The sequence below is a fragment of the Neofelis nebulosa genome, chromosome 17 (assembly GCF_028018385.1).
Source record: "Neofelis nebulosa isolate mNeoNeb1 chromosome 17, mNeoNeb1.pri, whole genome shotgun sequence".
Taxonomy (NCBI): domain Eukaryota; kingdom Metazoa; phylum Chordata; class Mammalia; order Carnivora; family Felidae; genus Neofelis; species Neofelis nebulosa.
Genome location: NC_080798.1, coordinates 34736943 through 34757506, shown reverse-complemented (window position 1 = coordinate 34757506; position 20564 = coordinate 34736943). Strand labels below are relative to the sequence as shown.

General features: G+C 54.8%; 2 protein-coding genes across 3 annotated transcripts; one reads left to right on the top strand and one right to left on the bottom strand.

Moving 5' to 3' along the window:
- The first annotated feature begins 3685 nt into the window (after positions 1-3685).
- On the top strand, positions 3686-10036 carry DOK4 (docking protein 4). 2 transcript variants are annotated; one of them, XM_058706278.1, is made up of 8 exons: positions 3686-3872; positions 7351-7458; positions 7624-7738; positions 8020-8139; positions 8230-8419; positions 9131-9269; positions 9426-9549; positions 9667-10036. In XM_058706278.1, exons 1-8 carry the CDS (start codon positions 3807-3809, stop codon positions 9783-9785), a joined length of 981 nt encoding a protein of 326 aa, XP_058562261.1. In that variant the 5' UTR covers positions 3686-3806; the 3' UTR covers positions 9786-10036. The 2 variants fall into 2 exon arrangements, with proteins under 2 accessions (XP_058562261.1, XP_058562260.1); XM_058706277.1 differs by having other exon boundaries at positions 9426-10036.
- Positions 10037-11006: 970 nt separating this feature from the next.
- On the bottom strand, positions 11007-20295 carry POLR2C (RNA polymerase II subunit C). The gene is made up of 10 exons (XM_058706279.1): positions 20152-20295; positions 19920-19969; positions 17558-17626; positions 17087-17139; positions 13896-14024; positions 13422-13473; positions 13036-13204; positions 12816-12890; positions 11924-12290; positions 11007-11668 (listed from the first exon to the last, which is right to left on the bottom strand). The coding sequence occupies exons 1-9, from the start codon at positions 20235-20237 to the stop codon at positions 12146-12148; spliced, it is 828 nt and encodes a 275-aa protein (XP_058562262.1). The 5' UTR covers positions 20238-20295; the 3' UTR covers positions 11007-11668; positions 11924-12145.
- Positions 20296-20564: the final 269 nt, after the last annotated feature.

Genomic DNA, 20564 nt, shown 5'->3' with positions numbered 1-20564 from the left:
GCGTGTTGAGCAACAGATAGAAGCCCATGCGTGCTGAGCCGGGCGAGTGTGGGGGAGACGGGCCCAGAGGGGTGGGTGAGGGGCCCAGAGAGAGCAGAGTGGCAGTTGCGTGGAGGCATAACATCATTTGCCTGACTTAAGGGCCCAGGAGACTGTGGCTGTTCAGATGTTCCCTCATCCCACTCTGTCGGGTTGGGTACTTGATCCGTCTTGCCACCCGCCTTAGATGAGACCCGCAGTGTCTGAACTGGTGGTTTCTTCAGGGGATTTGCATGGGTGGAGGCAGAGGGTGGGATGGGAAGATGCCCTCGTGGCCCCCGATAACAATCACACTGGGGGAGAGAGGGCCTGAGTACAGGTGATGGGAAGTGTTCCTGGTGCCGGAGAGAATCCCTGCCGATAGGATCTTTGCCATGGGGCGAGACAGGGAGATGACAGTGAGGCGTGTCCAGGTAGGGCTGTCCCTGAAGCCCTGATAAGATCCTATCCCCCACTGGGTGGGGAGGCCCGGCCAGGCAGGCAGCCGCTCCTGCTCAGTCATTGGTTGCCAACAGCAGCAAGTAGCGTTTGTTCTGGAGCCAAAGCCTCCAGGCAGAATCCAGGTGCAGGGAAGGAGTGCTCAGAGGGGCTACCCTATGGGGCTGGGAGGCCCTCCCCCGCCACTCTGCTGGGCCTCAGGGAGTCTCCTGCCCTTTCTGGGGAGAGCTGGGGGAAGGGGGCCTTTGAGTCCAGCTCTCTCTGTACAGGAGCCCTTAGTGGCCTGGCTCAGGGTGGGTGCTGTCTCTGGTTGGGCAGCCATGTTGATGCCAGGCTGGGAGGAGGAATGGGGGTCCCCCCGCTCTCCCCTGCAGTACTCAGGGGGCTGCTGAGCACTCTCTGGGTGTTCAGAGCTGAGCTCACAGGCCTGAGACATCAGGCCTTGAATTAGTGGGGCATTCTTTGCAGCTGTGGGCTCGAGCGAGGCAGAGCTGGTGGTGGCCCAGGAGTGATGGGGAAAGTGGCCCCCGGTGTGGCAAGGCAGGGACTACCTCAGCCCGGTGCCTGGACTTCTGCGTTCCACCATGAGGCCCCAGTGGGCCCTCACAGGCTCAGCCCGGGGCCACCTGTCCAGCTTAATAAATAATACAGTCCCTCAGGGGGATGAGTTAGTTCTGGGCACCCCCACACCGGATCCCGTTGCCTGTCCAATTTGGGGGTCCACCTGTTGACCTTTCCCCCTACCTCCCTTACTCCCCTTTGCCATACCATTTTGGGTCCCAGGCTGGGTCTTGCTCTTGCAAACTTCATTAGGGTCTGAGTGTGGCCAGGAATCCCTGTGACTTAGGGCCAAAGAGGGAGCTGCCCAGCCTTTGCCCCCCGGGCTTCCCGTGGAAGATTGCTCTTTTGCTGGGTTATTTCCGTGGGGCTGGCTCTAGGGCTTAGGGTGTGGGCCTGTGGACAGACAGGGCAGCGTGCTCCTGAGAGCTTGGCATCACAGTCACTTGGGAAGGTAGCTGGTTGGCGGGGCCATGACAAGAGGCCTGAACTGGGCAGGTGGAAGGCTTTGTTATGATAGTGTCACAGCCCTTGAAATAAAAATAGCCTTTGTTTTGGGGGCGGAAGCTCTGGGTCCAAAGTGGGCAAACAGGTACCCCCATGAGGCATTTCCTCAAAGTGGGACTTATTTTCTGTCTCTCTCTTTTTTTACTGATGGGGAAACTGAGGCATGGAGCAGGCTGCTGGATTCACATTCCTGGCTGTGTCATACCCCAGGCTCCCTTGAATGAACCTAGAAGCCTTGTGGCCAGTGGCCAGCCTTGGAGGGGAATTTAATGGAGGTGGTCCTTGCTGTGGGGGCGAGGAAGCCCCATGGGCAGGCAGTAGAGACAGAGCTGGGGAAATTTACCAGTCTCTGGCTGCCAGAGCTCAGGTGTGGTGGGGCTGTTTGGGGGTCAGTGTTGGGAAGGGGACCCTAGACCAGACTTTGTAGGAGGAAAGCAAACCTCTTGGATATCCCATCTGGGAGGGTCTTGGAACCCAGGGGGGCTGGGATAGAGGGACCGAATGGGCAGGGAGGCAGCTGAGGGTGTGCGGAAGAGGCTATCAGGGTGCAGGTAAGCTAGGGGAGCATCACCCTCTCTGCCCATCCCCTTGTTTGTGTGTGCCCACGGGGGGGTAGGCCCATCTGTTCCTTGTTAGGTACTCAACAGACCGTCTTCCAGGAGAGTAATTAATGCCAAGTTGCTGGCGAATCCAGCAGCAAGCCTGTCCCAGGGCTTTATCCTGGCGGCCCGGATGCCCTGCTGACCCCAGAAATGCTGTTCCATTCCCAGCCAGCAATCCTGGAGACACGGGGGGCCGAGTTGCCGGCAAAGCCCCTGCTTCTGAACCTGAATGGTAGAGAGGGCTTGGGTGGTGGTAGGCAGCCAGAGATGGCCACAGGACGTTCCACCTTGCCTTCCCGCCCCGGGCTTGCCTCCGTCACCTACTCTGAAACTTCTCATTCGTTGCTGGCTGTGCCCCAGAGTTGCTGTGCTCCATTAGCCATGTTGCTTATCCTTTCTGGGCAGCTTTCTTTTCCCCCTCTGCCTGTAGAATGGGTGTCGGACTGCGCCATTGCTGAGGACCCCCTCCCCTAGTCTTAGTCTTAGCTTTTATCTGCCTGATTCAGAGCGGCCCCTGCTGGCATCCCCATTTCCTGCTCCCTGTAGACTTCCCCTTGGTGCTCCTCACCGCTCTCTGGCTGTGTCCTCTAATCCAGGGCCAGGTGACTGCTGGCTCTGTCTGTAATTAACTCCTGCCCATGCTTGGGACATGGGGCACTCAGCGCCAGCACCCCCAGACCAGCGGGTTCTCCTAGGGCCAGGGAGAGGTGACTGTTTCCACAGTGGCCACCTCCAGTCGGCCCAGCACATTCCTCAGGCTTATCTGGGGGCCCGCCCCGCTGGACTCTGCCCTCCCACCCAGGAAGCAGCACCCAGAGGAGCTACTGAAGAGTTCCAGGGGCCAGGATGAGGGCCTGAGTGGGCTTGACTCTCAACCTCCCTCCTGGGGCTGGAGAGAACCAGGTATAGACTGGCAGGGGGAGGGTGGGCAGAGGGATTTGGGGGTCTGCTGAGACTGACCAGGCAGACTGTCTTGAAGCTCGGGGAGTGTGGATTTCACTCACACCAGACTGTGGGCCACCTCCTGGGCACCCCACCTCCCCTCTCTCGGAAGGCTCTCCCCTGAGGCCCCTGTGCATGGGAGGGGGCCTGGCTCTGGGAAGGTCACCTTAAGTCTGCTCCAGAGTTGTAACAGGAGATGGGACAGGACAACGGCTCCTGGGCCACCTCCCTCTGTTCCCACCTCCACAGTGGGAGCCGGCGCCAGCCCTTCCAGGAAGGGGTTAACCGCCAGCCCCAGCCGTGAGGGAGGGGACTGGGCTGGACCATTTTCCTCGCTGCTGCCTCCACCTCGGTTTTCCTGAATGGTTCTGTCGTCCCAGGGTGGGGAGGGAAGGGAAGGAAGAAGGGCGGGCGGAGGGAGGGAGGGAGGAGTGTGGGAAGAGGAAGGAAAAAAGAGCGAGACAGCCAGGGGAAGAGAAAGATGTCACTGTCTAATCTCCCTGTCATTTTTATTTCCAGCAGGCGCCGGGCAGAGGAGCTGCTAGAACAATGCTGAGGCGGGTGAGGTGAGGAGCGGCCCTCGCGGCCCCCCCCCCCCCCCCCCCCCCCCGACGACGGAGTGTCTCGAACAGGTGATAGGAGGATCCGGAAACCGAGGCCACCTGGGCATCCCTCCCCGCTCTCAGCCAGGCCCGGCACCCCAAAGGCAGTGGGGAAACCATGGCGACCAATTTCAACGACATCGTCAAGCAAGGCTATGTGAAGATGAAGAGCAGGAAGCTCGGGGTGAGCCACCCTCCGAGGGGCCTTGCCGAGGGACGGGCGTCCGAGGACCTGGTCTGGAGCCTGCCCCGTCCTGTGCGCGGGTGCCCGCCTGGGGCTGCATCGCGCAGTTGTGGTGTCAAGGCTTCTGGCCAGCCGGCTACCGGGCATGTGCCTGCTGCGGCCCCCGCCCGAGCAGGGCTGGCCTGCGTCCCAGCGGCCGGGCCAGCGGTGGCGGCCGACGACGGGCAGGCGGCTGCCCTGCCATTGTTGAAGTTGTGGCCAGGACAGCGGCTGGAAGTGCGGGGCTGTGTCTGAGCCTCTCACTCCCCCTTGCCTCCTCCTCGCCTCACCTCTCCTCTCTGTTTCTCTCCTCCCTCTCTCGGCCCCTTTTCTCTGAAGTCCCTTGGTCTCCCCCAGCTTCCATTGCTTTCTGTGTACGGGTCCTTATGTATTTATTTTGGCTATTGCTTTTACTGTTAAAGGAGTGTGTGAAAAGGGGAGTGGTTGGCTGTGGGGCAGGGCAGTGATGTGAGGGTGCAGAGGCTGGTATTTATGTGGTTTAGGAATGAGAACTTAGAGCAGGATGGCCTGTGGCTCTGGGACAGGCTGCTTTCCTCTAAGTTGTTGGCGGTGGCTCCTTGTGCACTGGGTGCTTGGCCCAGAGCTGGGGGCTTACTTACAGGGTCTGTGGGGATGAGGCCTCAGATACACCTCTGTGGGCATGCGCCCCCCTCACCCCCTCCTGGTGAATACAGTCTCCCCTCAACCCCCAGAGGGCATGACCAGGGGCTCCTGGGACCAACTTAATGATCTCAGTGAGGTTGTCCAAGAGCTGCCTCTGTTCACCTGCTGACCCTCTCCTACCTCCAGTGAGGGGTCCTTCCCCAGTAGGAGGGTATCCTTGGTGACCGAGGTGGCCCAAGTCTTGTGTTTTCACGGGGTCTCCCTTCTCTATCTTCCTCCCCTCCCCCATTGCCCTGATGGGGGTGGGGTGAGATCAGACTTCTCAAGGCTTCCTGGCTCAGCCTGAGTGGGGTGGGGGAGGAACAGGGCTCTGATATGGTTTCCCTGCCTGGAAACCAGACCAAGCAGGGCTGGCCTTGGAGAGGGGTGGTTCTTGCCCCTCCCCCCCTTTTGTGGTCCTGCGCGCCCCTGTGGGCGTGTGTTCTGCCCAGAGTGTAGGAGCTGAGCTGTAGGCATGTCTGGAGTCTTTGCTAGATTTGGATTTGTATCCCAACCTGGGTTTCAGTCCAGGAGACCGTGACTGGGTGGGCACCACCTTGCTCGGGTCCTGAGAGAGGGATGGAACCCACGTGGAGCACAGAACAAGAGAAACTGAAAATGAGGTGGGGAGGCCAAGGGAGTAGGGGCCCAGCTTCTAGTATGGTTCCTCATTCCTGTGGGCCTGGGTCTAGCAGGTCCCTGGGGCGGGGGGCCCACCTGGGCCAAGGCCCTGCCCAGTGCAGAGCTTATGGGGAAACGAGAGCCCCCTTGAGGCAGCCACTTGCACTTAGTATCAGACCTATCCCAGGAGGAGACCTGAAACCAAGTGGCCTACAGGTGGACACAGCCAGTGGGAGAGAGTGGGAGCTGGGGCGTGGCCAGATCCAGTTTGGGTCTCCCCCTACCCAGGGCATTCAGCCTGTCCCTGCAGGTCTGATATGAGGGGCTTTCAGCCATTCTTGTCCCAGGGCAGCCATTCTGGTCTCAGCTCACAAAGGTGAGCCAGGAGGGGCTGAAAGAGCTGGGGAACAGACCCTCCTACCCGCCAGGGCCTTCCTCTGGCAGAGCTGTGGCAGAGTGTTTCTGAAGTGCTGATCAAAGACCATGAGAAGTGGGGAAGGAGGGCTCTTGAGCACAGTGGCTCCCTGGGGCTGTGCGTGTGTGCGTGCCTGCGTGTGTGTGTATCTGTATCTGTAACCAGGCAACCAGGGTGCTCAGGCCCCTGGGCCTTCTGCCCCTACACTGCAAGCTTCATGGAGCCCAAGTTGGCAGGGCATATTGGGGTCGACAGCCTTCATTCATTCATTCATTCATTCATCCAGCTGTCCATTCACGGTCTCTTCATATGGTCATTCACTTCTTCAGCAGAGCTGTGTTAACAAGGTTACCAGGATGTGAGTGAAGATTCTGAGAATAAAGTACAGTCTCTGTCCTAAAGGAGCTCCCCAGCTAAGAGCTGAGGCCTGCTGTGGTTTAGGTGGATAGGCCAGGGGCTGAGCCAGGGCCCTGGGTACAGGAGCAGAGATACCTCCTAGAGTTCCAGGTGGTCCCAGAAATGGCCTGGTTCTGAGTGGCTTCTTGGCCTGGGGCCCTGCCTACCCGGGACCTGGGGACTGAGTGGCAGGGCCGTAGGCATGGGGCTATGGGCCTCTTGCTTCCTCTGCTCTGGGCACCCCCCAGTCTCCCTACTGTTTGCCGGTGAGAGGGGGCACCTGTGATTTCTTGGAATAGGCTTTGCCGGGCTTTTGCAGTGCCCACTGACAGAGTAGGCTGAGAGAGAGCCTGGGGTGGAGGAGGGGGCCAGGGAAGGAAGAGTCTGCAGACTGGGCTGGTGGCTAGGCCACCACTGGGGGTGGGGGTGGGTCTGACAAGCCAGTTTGCCCTGGAGCATGGTTGGCTCCCTGCACCCTGGCTCCTTGGCAGTCAGGATAAGCCCATGAAGCTCTAGAGAATCAAGGCAGTTTTAGGCACGGGGTCATTGGCAGTAGTTGGACAGGAGGGAACCTCGCCTGGGGAGGCACTATGCTGTGGGGTAACCCCAGGTTCTTGGCTCTGCCCCTCTGGGGAACCGCTGAGAGCCTCTGGTTCCCCAACTGGAACAGGGAACTAATCCTGACCTCCTATACTCCAGAATGTCAGAGAATGACAAGAGAGGGTGGCCAGAGATGAGAGGGGGTATTACCTCCACCAAGAGCCCTCCCGTGCCTCTGAGAACAAGGGCCGTGGTGATGTGCAGGCTCAGAACGGTCAAGGGTCTGATCCCCTAGGACACTCCCTCTGTTGTGGCTGGCACTTCCAGAGCCCTGGGCAGACTGCTAGGGGTGGCCTCCAAATAGCCATTCTGGATCTAGCCAGCGCTTTAAAAATATCAGCACTACCATTTATCAACTGTTACTTATTGGCGCCTCAGTTTCCTGTCTGTAAAGTGGCAACGATCATCAAACCAACCTCAAGAGTGAGCCTGAGATTGACTGTGAAGAACACTAGAAGTACAGAAGGGAAACAAATGTTGGCTATTTATATTAAGCTTTGAGCTGAGCAGTAAACAGTGATTCAGAGCACTCTTTGTGCAACCGTCTTGCAGAGCCAGGGACGAAATGCCTGCTTCCTCAATTTGGGGAGGGGGCTTCGCTGCTGGTCCCAGGTTTTCTCCTGGGCTGGGTCTCCAGGGAAGGCTGTGTAGCACTGCCCCCTGTGGCAGGCAGGGGTTAGTCAGGGCCATGTTGGATGGGAGTGGTCCCGGGAGGCCTGATCCCACTGCCCTCTTGCCCCACAGATTTACCGGAGGTGCTGGCTGGTGTTCCGGAAATCCTCCAGCAAAGGGCCCCAGCGGCTGGAGAAGTACCCAGATGAGAAGTCAGTGTGCCTCCGAGGCTGCCCCAAGGTTAGGGGGCCTGGGTCCTAGCTACCCCAGTCTGTAAGCAGTGATGATTTGCCGAGCCCTGAGGTCCAAGAGCACCCTCCTGGGGGTGGCACCACTGGGGGGGGTGGGGGAGGTGCAGAGGGAGGCATTCCAGCCTGGCTCAGTCTCTCCTGGATGCTGTCCCAGGTAACTGAGATCAGCAACGTCAAATGTGTCACGCGGCTCCCCAAGGAGACCAAGAGGCAGGCGGTGGCCATCATATTCACCGACGACTCAGCACGTACCTTCACCTGTGACTCAGGTGAGGAGCGGGGGCTGGTTTCCAGCCAGACTCCCCTGGGCCAGTCATGGTCCAGTGGTGCAGTCGGGAGGAGGCAGAGCAGGACGAGCCCTGGGTGGGGGTGAAAGTAGTGTGGGGGGGTGGGGCTTGGAGGGAGCAGGCCCCCAGGACAAGGGGAGACAGGCAGGTAGCATCTACTGGCCTCACTCTCTCTGCCTTGCATGGTGGGATACTCTGGGCTGAGGGCAGATGGATGGGCTGCTGGGGGACCCTGGGCTGGCACGAGGTACCATTTTCTCTAGAGCTGGAGGCGGAGGAGTGGTACAAGACTCTGTCTGTGGAGTGTCTGGGGTCACGACTCAATGACATCAGTCTGGGAGAGCCGGACCTCCTGGCCCCAGGAGTGCAGTGTGAGCAGACAGGTGAGGCCTGCCGCTGCCAAGGGGGTGGGAGGAGGGAGGAGAGTCCTCCCCGGGGGAGGCTCCAGCCCCACTCCTCCTCTCCCGCTGCAGACCGCTTCAATGTCTTCCTGTTGCCCTGCCCCAACCTGGATGTGTATGGCGAGTGCAAGCTGCAGATCACCCACGAGAACATCTACCTCTGGGACATACACAACCCCCGCGTGAAGCTCGTCTCGTGGCCCCTCTGCTCGCTGCGTCGCTATGGCCGGGATGCCACACGCTTTACCTTCGAGGCTGGCCGGTAGGACCCTCCTGCCCCCCAACCCTGTCCCACCACGATCATGCTGTCGGCCGTCGTTCACTCTATCAGGCACTGTGCTGGGAGCTTATTTATCAGCATAGAAAACCAAAAGGGAACGTAAGATTTCTAGTTTATAGATGAAGAAATTGAGGCTCACGCCAGGAAGGTCAAGTGCGGCTGTTTCAAACTTCTGGGGCTCAAATCAAATGCTGGCCCTGGCACCTACAGCTCTGTTGCTGTGGACCACGTCTGTTTTCTTCATCTGTCAAATAGAGGATAAAAAAAAGTACTCCACCTCCTAGAATTACGGTGAGGATTGAGCTCGAACTCTGGAGCCAGCCTGCCTAGACTTAAATTCTGTGTAATCCCCTGTATAATCCTGGCTAAGCTACTTACCATCAGTAGGCCTCAGGTTCCTCATCTGCAAAATGGTTTGAGAAAATTCAGAACAGGAAACTAAAAGTGCACAGACCAAAGGGACGGGAGAAAAACCTGAATGGGTTCATTGCTGTAAGGCGTTTAGATCACTGGTACACAGAAAATGCCCAGCATGTTTGGGCCGTGCGGCCAGCACCCCCGGAAGACAGAGGGGGTGGGGTGCAGAGGGCCTGGGGCACGGCCAGTCTGCGGTGCCGGAAAGCCGGACCCAGCTCGTGTGTGCGCGTGGTGCAGTCCCCTCTACCTCGCCCTCGGTGCCTCTCGTGTCCCTAGGATGTGTGATGCCGGGGAAGGGCTCTACACCTTCCAGACACAGGAGGGGGAACAGATCTACCAGCGGGTCCACAGTGCCACCTTGGCCATCGCTGAGCAACACAAGCGCGTCCTGCTGGAGATGGAGAAGAACGTGAGGGTGAGGCAGCGGGCACTGGTCCAGGCTACCGGGGAGGCTAAGAGCACGCCAGTTGTCTCCAGCTGGCGTGTACGCCCGAGGCCGGCAGGGTGCTGGGCTGGAGGCAGGCCGCCGCCCCCGGAGCTAACGGGAGGGCCCCCCTTCTCTGCCCCATAGCTGCTGAACAAGGGCACGGAACATTACTCATACCCCTGCACGCCCACCACCATGCTGCCCCGCAGTGCCTACTGGCACCACATCACAGGTTCCCAGAATATTGCCGAGGCGTCCAGCTGTGCCGGTGAGTCCCAGCGGTGCCCCACACTCACCTGCCACAAGGTTCTGTGGAGGACCGGGCCTTCTGGGCGGGGGTCCTTTGACCTGCGTCCAAGTCCTGAGCCCGCCTCCGTGTCCACAGGTGAGGGGTACGGGGCAGCCCAGGCCAGCTCAGAAACAGACCTCCTCAACCGATTCATCCTGCTAAAGCCAAAGCCTGGCCAGGGGGACGGCAGCGAGGCCAAGACCCCGGCCCAGTGACGGCAGGGCCGGCGTGTGCCAAGGACCGCCGGGGCTGCCTCTTGCTGGGCCGACTGCAGCGTGTTGTGGAGGCCCTCAAGGGGCTGCTGGCCAAGAGCCTGGAGAAGCGGAGCAAGCGATCCCTTCCTTGCCCCCAGGGTGAGGCTGGACCAAGGCAAAGGGCTGGCCACACCGCCAGAGCATGTGAGGGGCTGGAGCTACTGTGGGACTATATACTGTTAATGATTTTAATATATATGGCTTATGACATATTCTATACTCCTGAGATTTCCCCCATCCCTCCCCGATACCACATACAGTTTTTAATCCCATGACCGGGTCACAGTCAAGGCTGTTTTTGAACGTGAGGGCAGCTGTTCCCTGTCCTCCGTGGCACAGCCCTCCTGCTGCCAGGACTTGCTTGAGTGGCCAGGGCCAGAGGAGGGAGACAGAGCTCCAGGCTGGCGCTGGGACCGCTGGCTTTCCCCAAGCAGCCCAGGGGCTGAGACAGCAGGTGGCTTCTCAGTTCCTCTGGGCCTAGAGTGGCACAGGAAGGAGTTGAGCTTCCACTGTGCCTCTTGGCAGCCTTGCACTTGGGAGTTTTAAGCAGAGGTGACATCTGGTTGACACCTCAGGTGAAAATCTGGTTTTAAAATGTAATTTTTACACAGGCTCCTTCCTGCTTAGTAGGCTGAGAAGATCCCCCAGGGGTGGGGGTGCAGGTCACCTCAGCGAGGAGGGGGAGGGCCGGTCTGAGCTCTTCCCTGCCCCGGGGCCAGGCTGCGGGAAGCTGGGGGTAGGCGATGTCCCAGCAGAGGGAGCCCCTCTGCCCTGTTTGGCCACCCTATGGCCCGCCAAAAGCACTCGGAAACCGAGCCCTTCCCATCTCCTCTTCCCCACATGGTGCTGAGGCTCCCTGCTGAAATGCAATTAAAGCAATTGATTTTCTAGTGCTGGTATTTATTGACTACCTTGCAGAAGGGCTATCTTTCTATTCCCATCAAACCCTCGGTTGCGTGTGTGGGGTTTTTTTTTTTTTTTTAAATACTTTAGGGTTCTGATTTGTGGAACAGACCCTGTTGTAAATAACCACTATTCAAGCTGTGGCAGAATGATACAGCAAGAGGCCCCTCCAGGAACGCCCTGGAGCCAGAGAGGGGCCACAGCCAGCTCGGCACCAAAGGCCTTGGAGAGGGAGGTAGGGCCGGCTGGCTCAAGTTAGTGGCACGATGACGCATGAAGGAGATTATGTTGTGCTCTTTATTGCCAAGAATAAAAACTTTTAAAAAGACAACTCCTGAATCAATAAATATCCCTTCCTTTCTGTACTGAATCTCTGGTTTTCTCCAGGCTTCTCCTGCCAGGCTGCCTAATTAACTACTTTGGGCATGATTCTACCCTACAGGGGTAAGGGGTCAAGGCCAGACCTTCCCTTCATTAAGGCCCTTGCCCCCCAGCACCCAAACTTAAATAATCAGGCTACTGGCAGTGAAGTTCATAACTAATGGGTAGAGCATGAAATACAGCGTTTACCCGGGGCAGGGAGGCAGCCAGGCTCTAACACTCTTCTCTAAGGGTTCTCAAATTAGGGACACTTGGAGATTTGAGCGAAGTGCCAGCAGCCTGGCTCTGGGCAGGGACTGGAAGGGGTTGCAGGCAACTTGAATAAGGGTTCTAACACTCAATCCTAACACCGGAAGTCCAAGGTACAACTGTGAAACCTCCAACTGTTGGACAGAAAGGGTTTGAAGACCTGAAATGACCAACAGAAGAGAGTCCAGCTCAGTGGTTCTCAACAGACTCCCTCCAAAGGCACATAAGAAAACGCGTTGGAAGGGATGTCCTAGGGAATGCCACTGGCAATGAGTGGGCAGAGCCAGGGACGTGAGAGGTCTAGTAAAAAACTGTCCTGCCTTGGGGCGCCTGGGTGGCGCAGTCGGTTAAGCGTCCGACTTCAGCCAGGTCATGATCTCGTGGTCCGTGAGTTCAAGCCCTGCGTCAGGCTCTGGGCTGATGGCTCGGAGCCTGGAGCCTGTTTCCGATTCTGTGTCCCCCTCTCTCTCTGCCCCTCCCCCGTTCATGCTCTGTCTCTCTGTCCCAAAAATAAATTAAAAAAACGTTGAAGAAGAAAAAAAACAAAACAAAAAAACAAAAAAAACCTGTCCTGCCTCAAATGCCAGTGGCATGCCTGGCAATCTGAACAAAGCTGGGATAGGCCACCTCTTCCATACGGCTCCCTTTCTAGTGGGTACTGACGGTTTGCCAAGAAGCCCGAGCCAACAGCTGTCCACATCCCAGTAGCTAGAAGAGGCTCTGGAGAGACAAATCCAGCTGCTGGCCCAGATCCCCCTCTCCTTTTTTGTTCAAACAGGTGAGCTGTGCTAGTTTATGGTTAGGACATCACTCTGGATCTCGTGGCTTAACTGGGTCTGTAAATCACTCAGCTTCTTCTTCAATCCAGAGAGGGCTGACAGGACAATGGTCTCAGGGCGCAGAGAGCCACAGGACTCGACGTTGTAGTAAAACCTAAGAGGAAGAGTCTGGTGAGAGCCCTCCGCGAGGCAGGCTGGCTCAGCCAAGCGTCGGCCTCGGATCATGCGCTCTCTCCTGGGTGGCTTCAACCTCTTACTAACGGGGGTCCTGCTGCACATTACGGGACTCCAAGGAGGCCACGGCTAGCTCAAAAAGCTACTGGGGAAACCTTAAAACACTTCGGAGTGGATGTGTTCCACATGGAGACAGTGGAAGGTCAAGTTAGCAGTGGCCCACGTTCACTGTCAGAAGACTGGTCACTTCTCGCTCTGGGCAGACCTCTTCTTTGGGGATTGTGCATCAGAGGAGAAGCAGCATGAACAGCCGCAGGGCCCCTCATCCCACAGTGACCAAGGGGGATGATCACCTGCCCTGGGACCTGCACCCACCATGGATTCTGCAGCTACCCTTCCTTCCTCAGCTCATGGGCACTGGGACGTGAGGGAAGGGTCTCCCGACTCAGACCTTGCACCAAAACCATACGTTCTTACACACTTCATGTGCTGGCCTGGATCTTACCTCTCTGGCTTGCCGTTGGGGTCGTAGGGAGCCTGTGACTCATCTTCATCCAGCTCTGAGTACTCGCTCTTTGGCCTGAGGTCAAACACAGGTCAGCACAGGGCTGCTACAGCTGCTTTTAGGGCACTATGTCCACAGTGAGCTTGCCCCGACCCCAGTGACTGGGAGCCATTTCCACACCAGCCCACCCTAAATGCCTTTACTCCCAATGAGAACATACCATTCCTCAGGCTTGGGGTACACTGTGTGCCTCAAGGCATTGTCAGGATCATATTCAAAAGCCACCCCTGCGGTAGGATTCCACTTGGCATGCTCCTTGCCAAAGCCCTTTTTGGCATAGGCTCGAAGTCTCAGCTCCTGGCCCTTCCTCAGCTTGACGATGAGGATGTCTGTGGGGAGAGGTGTGAGTCAGTCAAGGGCCGATAGAGACACCGTCCCCTGAATTTTGACCCGGAATACCACCAGAAGACCACACAATCAGGAAAAACAGCCCAAAGGTCAGCTGACAGAGACCAGGGAGCACGAGAAGCTGTGTCTGGTCTTGCCTCTGTGCTGGCCTGCAGAACGAGCCGGGCAGAGATCCACATACTCCCCCCAGCCCCTTACCGTCCTGCTCCACGTAGTCATTGGGGTCATTATCTCGGTTCCGGGATGTCACCTGGAGGGAGACCAAACAGAGGCATTTATTAGCTGCTCGTCTCCCCAGTCACCTCTTCTGGCAACCATGTTCCCGCACCTGCCGACCAGGGACAGGATGCCTGGGAATGAGGGGTACTAGGACTAAATCTGTGCTGGAGCTGGACTCCAGCCTCTGCCTCACGGCCTGGTGACAGCCTTTTCAGTCAAAACAGTACCCTCTCAAAGGGTCCTCGGGTGACAGAGGGTGGGCACACAGCACAACAATGCTCCTGTCCACCCTGGCTACTGTCCAGAATTATTAGCACTTTTAGGCACCAGGCTCAGTTGAAGGCAGAGGGTAACACAAGGGAAATCAGCATCTTGTAAGAAACCACCGAGTCTGGCTCACTTCGAGCCAGGAGGAGAACAAAGGTCCTGGGTAGGACACTGTGAGACACTGACTGGAATGACCCGGGGGCTGTTGGAGATGAGGTCTCGAGACGTGACGTGACGAGTCTGATCTTCGTTGCACCGCACGTCAAGAGTGAACTCCACTGAGCACTCGGGGCAGAACTCTTCGCACGTGCAGTCCTGAGGCGGGAAGACAAGCAGGAGTGAGCCTATGGAGAGGTGGTGAGCCCTGAGCTCCCTGCTTCTAACACCCAGTTCCTTAGATTTCTTAATGTAAAAGGGCTGCTCTCAGGCTCCAGGCTCTTGTGGGCCATGCCAACCTGGTACACCATTCTCCCGGGCCGTCCAAGTGCAGGCCCTTCCCAGTTTAGAGACCACCCGTACCTGTTGACGCCTGGGTTTACTTTCCACCTCCAGCAGCTGCCAGGCCGCCACTGGGAGACACATTGCTAAACTCTCACCCTGGCCCTCGGAGCGCCCTTCTTCAGGGATACAAGGCGTTAAGCAAGAGAATGATGCTTTCACGCTTTAGAGTGCAGCTTCCCATGAACTATGTGGACTAGCTCGGGAATGCAATCATCATTTAAAATAAAATGATCCAGGCAACAACAGTAAAGTTCTTTCAAGTTCTAGACTACTTTTTCTTTTAAAAACAAAGCAAAAAAACCTTTCCATAATGGAAAATTTCATGCATTCACAAGAACAGAGCAAAGCAGAAGAGACTACCACCATGTAACCATCACTCAGCTTCAATAATTAGCAACAGTTTAAGCAACGACTCTTGAAACAATCCATTCCCACGTTAGGGACCATCTGCTGCAGTTTAACTTCAGGCGAGTTACTGGAATGTAACCAAGCAAACTGTTCGCCCCCTCAGGCCAATGAGGAACATCTAACCTGCTTCTGAGGTTTTTCAGACAAGGAGGAAGAGCTAGAGGCCACACCTGGACAGTGTGCAGTCACACACAGGTGAGGCGGGCAGGCAACCGAGACCCTAATTAGAAATATGAAATGCCTGGGGTGCCTGGGTGGCTCAGTCGGTTAAGCATCCGATTCTTCATCTCAGTTCAGGCCATGACCTCAGTTCACAAGATCGAGCCCCGTGTCCGGCTCTGTGCTCACAGGGCAGAGCCTCCTTGAGATTCTCGCTCCCTTTCTCTCTGCCTTCCACTACCCCCCTTCAGAAATGAATGAATAAATAAGTGAATATAAATATATATATAATATATATATAAATATATATTTATATATATAATATATATATAAATATATAATATATATATATAAATATATATATATTATATATATATAAATATATATAAATAAATATATATATATATAATATACATATATATATTTATATATATATATATATATATATATATACATATATATGAAAGAAATGGAAGGGGAGCACCCGGCTGGCCCGGTCAGTAGAGCATGTGACTCTTGTTCTCAGAGTTGTAAGTTCGAGCCCCGCATTAGGAGACAACAAAACGACAAAAACAAAAACCTACTAAAAAAACACTAAATTAAAGAAACTGGCATGAAAGAGATGAAAAGGTACACAACCTCAAAAAAATATGTATCATAAAGGAGAGGGATCTGAGATTAAGAGCCTAAAGAAGTATAACAACCAAATGCATGCATGGATCTTTGCTGGATGACAAAAAGCAAGAAAGGACATGTGAGGGACAACTAGGAAAATCTGAATATTTGAAATGCGAAAATAATGCTAATAGTCTTAAGCATGATGGCATAGTCATGTAGGAAAATATCCTTATTTTTAGGACAAGCATGCTGAAGTAGGGGAAAAGTGTTATGGTATCTGCAACTTTCAAATGCTTCAACAAAAATAACACGGGTAGGAAAAACAAAGCAGATGTAGTGAAATATTAGCAATTGGTAACTAAAGCTGAAAGTAAATGGCTGTTTATTATTTGATTCTTCTAACTCTTCTGTAGATTTTCAGGGAAAAAAAAAAAACAAAACAGAAAAAAGGGGAGGAGACCATAACATCTTTGTTCAGCAAATACTAGAAAAACACTTAATGGACGGAACTGCTAGGTCATGGGGCATGCATATCTTTACCCACGACATTGCCAAACTGCTCTTCAACTGGTTGTACAACTGTCCCCACCAATATCTGTGATGTTTCATTTCTTACAAACAAAAATCTGGAAACGTGAAGCAAATATTGCAAAATGCTGGACTATGACAAGCTGTTTGGTGGGAGCAAGAGTACTGGTCAGATGATCTCCACACTTTCCTGTGTACTTCAATCTCTCTTTAAAAAACACAGATTTAGGAGTGCCTGGGTGGCTCAGTTGGTTAAGCATCCAACTTTGGCTCAGGTCACGATCTCACAGTTCGTAAGTTTGAGCCCCACGTCGGGCTCTGTGCTGACAGCTCAGAGCCTGGAGCCTGCTTCGGATTCTGCGTCTCCCTCTCTTTCTGCCCCTCCCCCGCTCACACTCTTATCTCTCTCCCTCTCCTCTCAAAAATAAATATACGTTTTTTAAAAATTCAAAAAAAAAATAGATTTCTAACACATATCAAATTAGCCACACAAAAATGGCACGACCTTGGGAATATTAGAGGATGGGCTGATTAAGGATCACCCAAAGCCACCAAGGGGGAAGAGTCTCAAGCTGTTATTTAATGGAGCCCTGGGGAAAGGATGCAGGGAACCTAGTCCTGTCCCACTCCTCCCAAGTCCAAGGCCTGTTAACATATCACAGGAAGGAAACACGGCCCTAGAGGAAGGGCCACGTTTAACGAGGACCACCTACAAGAGAGGCACATATCTGGCAGACAACAGCCCTCAGGTGCTGCTGTGGGGACAGTCCCACATTCTTTCCTTGATCTCACCCCTACCTCTCCCTAACTCCCTAACCTTCTGTTGACTCCCTTCAGCCTCCTAGGCTCCCGTTACTGGGAAAAGACACCCTGGAGAGCAGAGTCTGAACAGATCAGACTCTGAAAAGGCAGAGCCCCCACTGCTTGGTATAAATGGGTATTCTGGTGTATACCCCATCTTGTGTGGCTGGCAGGAGAAACTCCCTGATGCCCCTGGAGCCTGATCATCTGAAGCCTGGCAGGACCAAGGACCAGTGCCTGCTTGGGCTCTAAGGCAACATTTCCATGCTATCTTTCTAAAAGCTAGAAGGAAAACGTCAGGAAAATCCCTGAGAACTGAGCCCCCTACCCCCACGCACATCCCACCCAATCACACAGCATACCCGGGAGTATTGCAGCTTGTCCACAATGTCGTCACTTGTGAGGGGGATTAGTCCTGGAAGAAACAGAAAGACATTTTATTTATTTATTTATTTATTTATTTATTTTTATAATTTTTTTTTTCAACGTTTTTTTTAATTTTATTTTTGGGACAGAGAGAGACAGAGCATGAACGGGGGAGGGGCAGAGAGAGAGAGAGGGAGACACAGAATCAGAAGCAGGCTCCAGGCTCCGAGCCGTCAGCCCAGAGCCTGACGCAGGGCTTGAACTCACGGACCACGAGATCATGACCTGGCTGAAGTCGGACGCTTAACCGACTGCGCCACCCAGGCGCCCCCAGAAAGACATTTTAAAGCAGTCCAAATGGTCAAGTCAAAAGGAGAACCTAGAAGCCCCCTTGGGAGTGAGGAGGCTCCCTCCTCTGACACCAGGCACAGCCCCCTCCCTTCCACCTTTCACAACCCGGCACTCACCGAGCCTGTGAGCGATGAACTCATCATGAAGGACTGAAGAGTTGGCATCAATTTGAACCCAGTCAATGGCTAAAAAAAACAAAACGAGAAAGCAGACATGCAGTTCGGCCACCAAATTAAAGACCTCGAGCAGTGGTTCTCAAGATTTAAGAAGCACCTGATGCTTACTAAATTGCAGGGGCCTGAGCCAGACTGCCAGAAACTGATTCCACAGCTCCAGCGGGGGCTAGGAATCTGCATTTTAACAAGAACTACATGCAACACAGCCTCCATCCCTACTCAGGCAGATTTAATGCAGGGGGTTCCCTGTCCCACACAAAAAATACTGACTTAGGGAACAGCATGGCATGTTTCTTTAAGCTGAATATTTCTGTGAGAAGCATTTACATCTGCTATCCGTGTCAACACCAAATCCATAAACACAAACTACTTGGGCACTTAAAAGTTAGGGAAAATTGGGGCACCTGGGTGGCTCGGTCGGTTGAGCGTGTCTGACTCGGCTCAGGTTATGATCTCACGGTTCGTGAGCTTAAGCCCCGTGTTGGGTGCTGTGTTGACAGCTCACAGCCTGGAACCTGCTTCAGATTCTGGGCCTCGCTCTCTCTCTCTACCCCTCCCCGGCTTGCATTCTCACTCTCTCTTAAAAAAAAAAAAAAAAAAAAAAGGCCAATCTCACAGAAGTAACACAGGCTTATGGTCCATATCTCATTTTATGATACAATGACCAAATTGCTCAATTTAACTCTTTATCATCAATCAACTAACACGTAAAGAATTCCTTTAGTGTGCACAGCATACTAAGTATCAAACCCAATTCTGCTAGTAGAAAGGTAAGGACTGTATTCCCACACACACTTGACTTAAACACATTAACACCTGTATGCAAACAAATTCATAAATCAAATGGCATTGGAGCCCAACTACCAAAAAGGGTGTGGACACTAGGAATGGAAGTCAGAAGAGGACCAGTTAGGACCCAATCCGCTTTGTCCTATACTTTCTATTGTTTCCCCAAGCCAAGTAAGGGCCATAAGCCAGGCTTTTCTGACTCCGCCTCCTTACTCCCAATAACCCCCTACTCCCACGTGCCCCTACCCTCTCCTGCGCAGGTGTAAATCCTCTGAGCCTCCTACAAACCAAGCCTTGCCCGCCCTCTGTGATACAGATACCAACACTTCCTCCCTGCAAGCTTTCCCCTCACAAAACTCTGTCCAGACTAAAGACACTTGTCCTATTTTACACTGTGTTATATTTGTGTATGTCTTGTCTCTACCTCAAGCTTCGGAGAATCCTGGAGCTGGGGTCTTCAGATGTCTTAACTTTTGTATTCCCCCTGTGGCCTGCAATGTAGCAGGTGATCAGAATCATCCGCAGAACTGAATGTGTGGGGCAAGTGGCATTCAGCCTCTAATGTCAGGGCCGCCTCACAAGTACAACTCCCTCATTTTACTCATGATGAAACTGAGGCCCAGAGACATGGAGTGGTCAGGGAGGAGGAGGAGGATCAGCACGCCAAGCTCTGAGTTGAAGAAGTGCCTGGGGATTGCAGTGGTGGAAACCCCCATGCTCTCCTTCACCAATCCCTTGGCCTGCTTATTTCCTTAGGAGTCTGCACACTTGTTGTAGCAGCCGAGTTACATTCCTTTCTCCAACTCAAACTTGGAGTTGACATTCCGAAAATACCTGTAGTATATTTATAAGGGCGAAAAATACCTGGAGCGACTGGCTGGAACCAGAGCCGATCCTCCTCCCTCTAAACGCCAACAGCACTGTAGCTCTACTTCTCAACTACTGACCCAAGGCTACCCCGCAGCAGCGTCAGCTGCGGATTCGCCTTTCCCGGGCAACCCCACTGTGTGCCCCACCAGGGCAAGAACCCTGCACGGTGCAGCCTTGCAGTCCCAGTTCCTAGCACCCTGCCTGGCACTTACTTGTTCCCTAAGTGCGGCTGAAGGACCGGATTCATAAAAAGACATCTACCGGTACTCAACACGAGGCATTTAGGAGAGATTCCGTTACTCAATCCCTGCCATAGCTCTGCAAGCACTGTTAACGTCCGAATGCCACGGAGAAAAACACGGCACGCAGCTGAACACTTGCCCAAGTTTCACAGGGGCAGTAAATGAAAACGGTGTTCAAACCCGAACACGCAGACTCCCGAACCCATGCTCTTCGCCAAACCGTAGGTTAAGAGTGGACCCAAGTGGCCCTGGGCCGAGGGTACAGGGTCTGATCAAATCTCCAGCACTGCTGTCTTTTCAGAGCCCCCACTACCGGCCTCACCAGGCTCTGGGTGTGGGCGGGCAGCGGCCCCGAGGTGTGTGGGGGCGTGTGTGGGCAACGAGAGGTGGGGTTCGCTTACCTATTATGGGCACCTCGGCGATGAAAACCCTCCGAATGGAGTTGGCCACCCTGAGGGATGAAAACCAATCGGCGTGAGGGCGCCGCAGCATCGACGCCGGCGCCCGGCGCCCACGGTTCCCAAAGCAAAAACCCCGCCACCCGAACGCAGCTCTAGGACACGACCCCCACCCTGCCCGCGCTCGAGCCCCCCGCGCTCCACAGCCGCCGGCCTCTTCCCTCAGTGGCCTTACGCCAGGTCCGTGTTCTCGATGATGAACTTGACATTCTCGTCGGTGAGCTCCGTGATCCGGACGGTGGGCTGGTTAGCATACGGCATCGTGCCCAACCACCCGCCGGAACCTAGGACTTAGCACCCGTGCGCCGCCACCGCCGTCGCCGGAAGTGGATCAGCGCAGCCCGCGCCGCTTCCGCACAGATACGCTCACAGCGCCGCCTGCTGCTCGGAGGCCGCCGCCGCTCCGAGCCTGGCGTTTCACACCCCCACCTGCTTTAAGGGCACCAGGCGCAACCACCTTGAGGGGCGGATTTGACAAAACGTGCTCACGCCCTCGATTCCACAACAACACTTCCAGGAATTCATACTGCCAAAATGCCTGCAGTTGTCAGCAAAGATACACGTACAGGGGCGTTCACTACAGCACTG

Bases quoted from the DNA above. Each gene is read 5' to 3' on its own strand.
- DOK4 (XM_058706277.1), top strand. From the start codon at position 3,807: ATGGCGACCAATTTCAACGACATCGTCAAGCAAGGCTATGTGAAGATG. The intron at 8,140-8,229 runs GTGAGGCCTGCC...CTCCCGCTGCAG, and splicing joins AGTGCAGTGTGAGCAGACAG to ACCGCTTCAATGTCTTCCTG. The intron at 9,270-9,425 runs GTGAGGCAGCGG...TCTGCCCCATAG, and splicing joins AGATGGAGAAGAACGTGAGG to CTGCTGAACAAGGGCACGGA.
- POLR2C (XM_058706279.1), bottom strand. From the start codon at position 20,237: ATGCCGTATGCTAACCAGCCCACCGTCCGGATCACGGAGCTCACCGAC. The intron at 14,025-17,086 runs GTATGCTGTGTG...TTCCCGCCTCAG, and splicing joins ACAAGCTGCAATACTCCCGG to GACTGCACGTGCGAAGAGTT. The intron at 12,291-12,815 runs GTAAGATCCAGG...TCTTCCTCTTAG, and splicing joins CCCAACGGCAAGCCAGAGAG to GTTTTACTACAACGTCGAGT.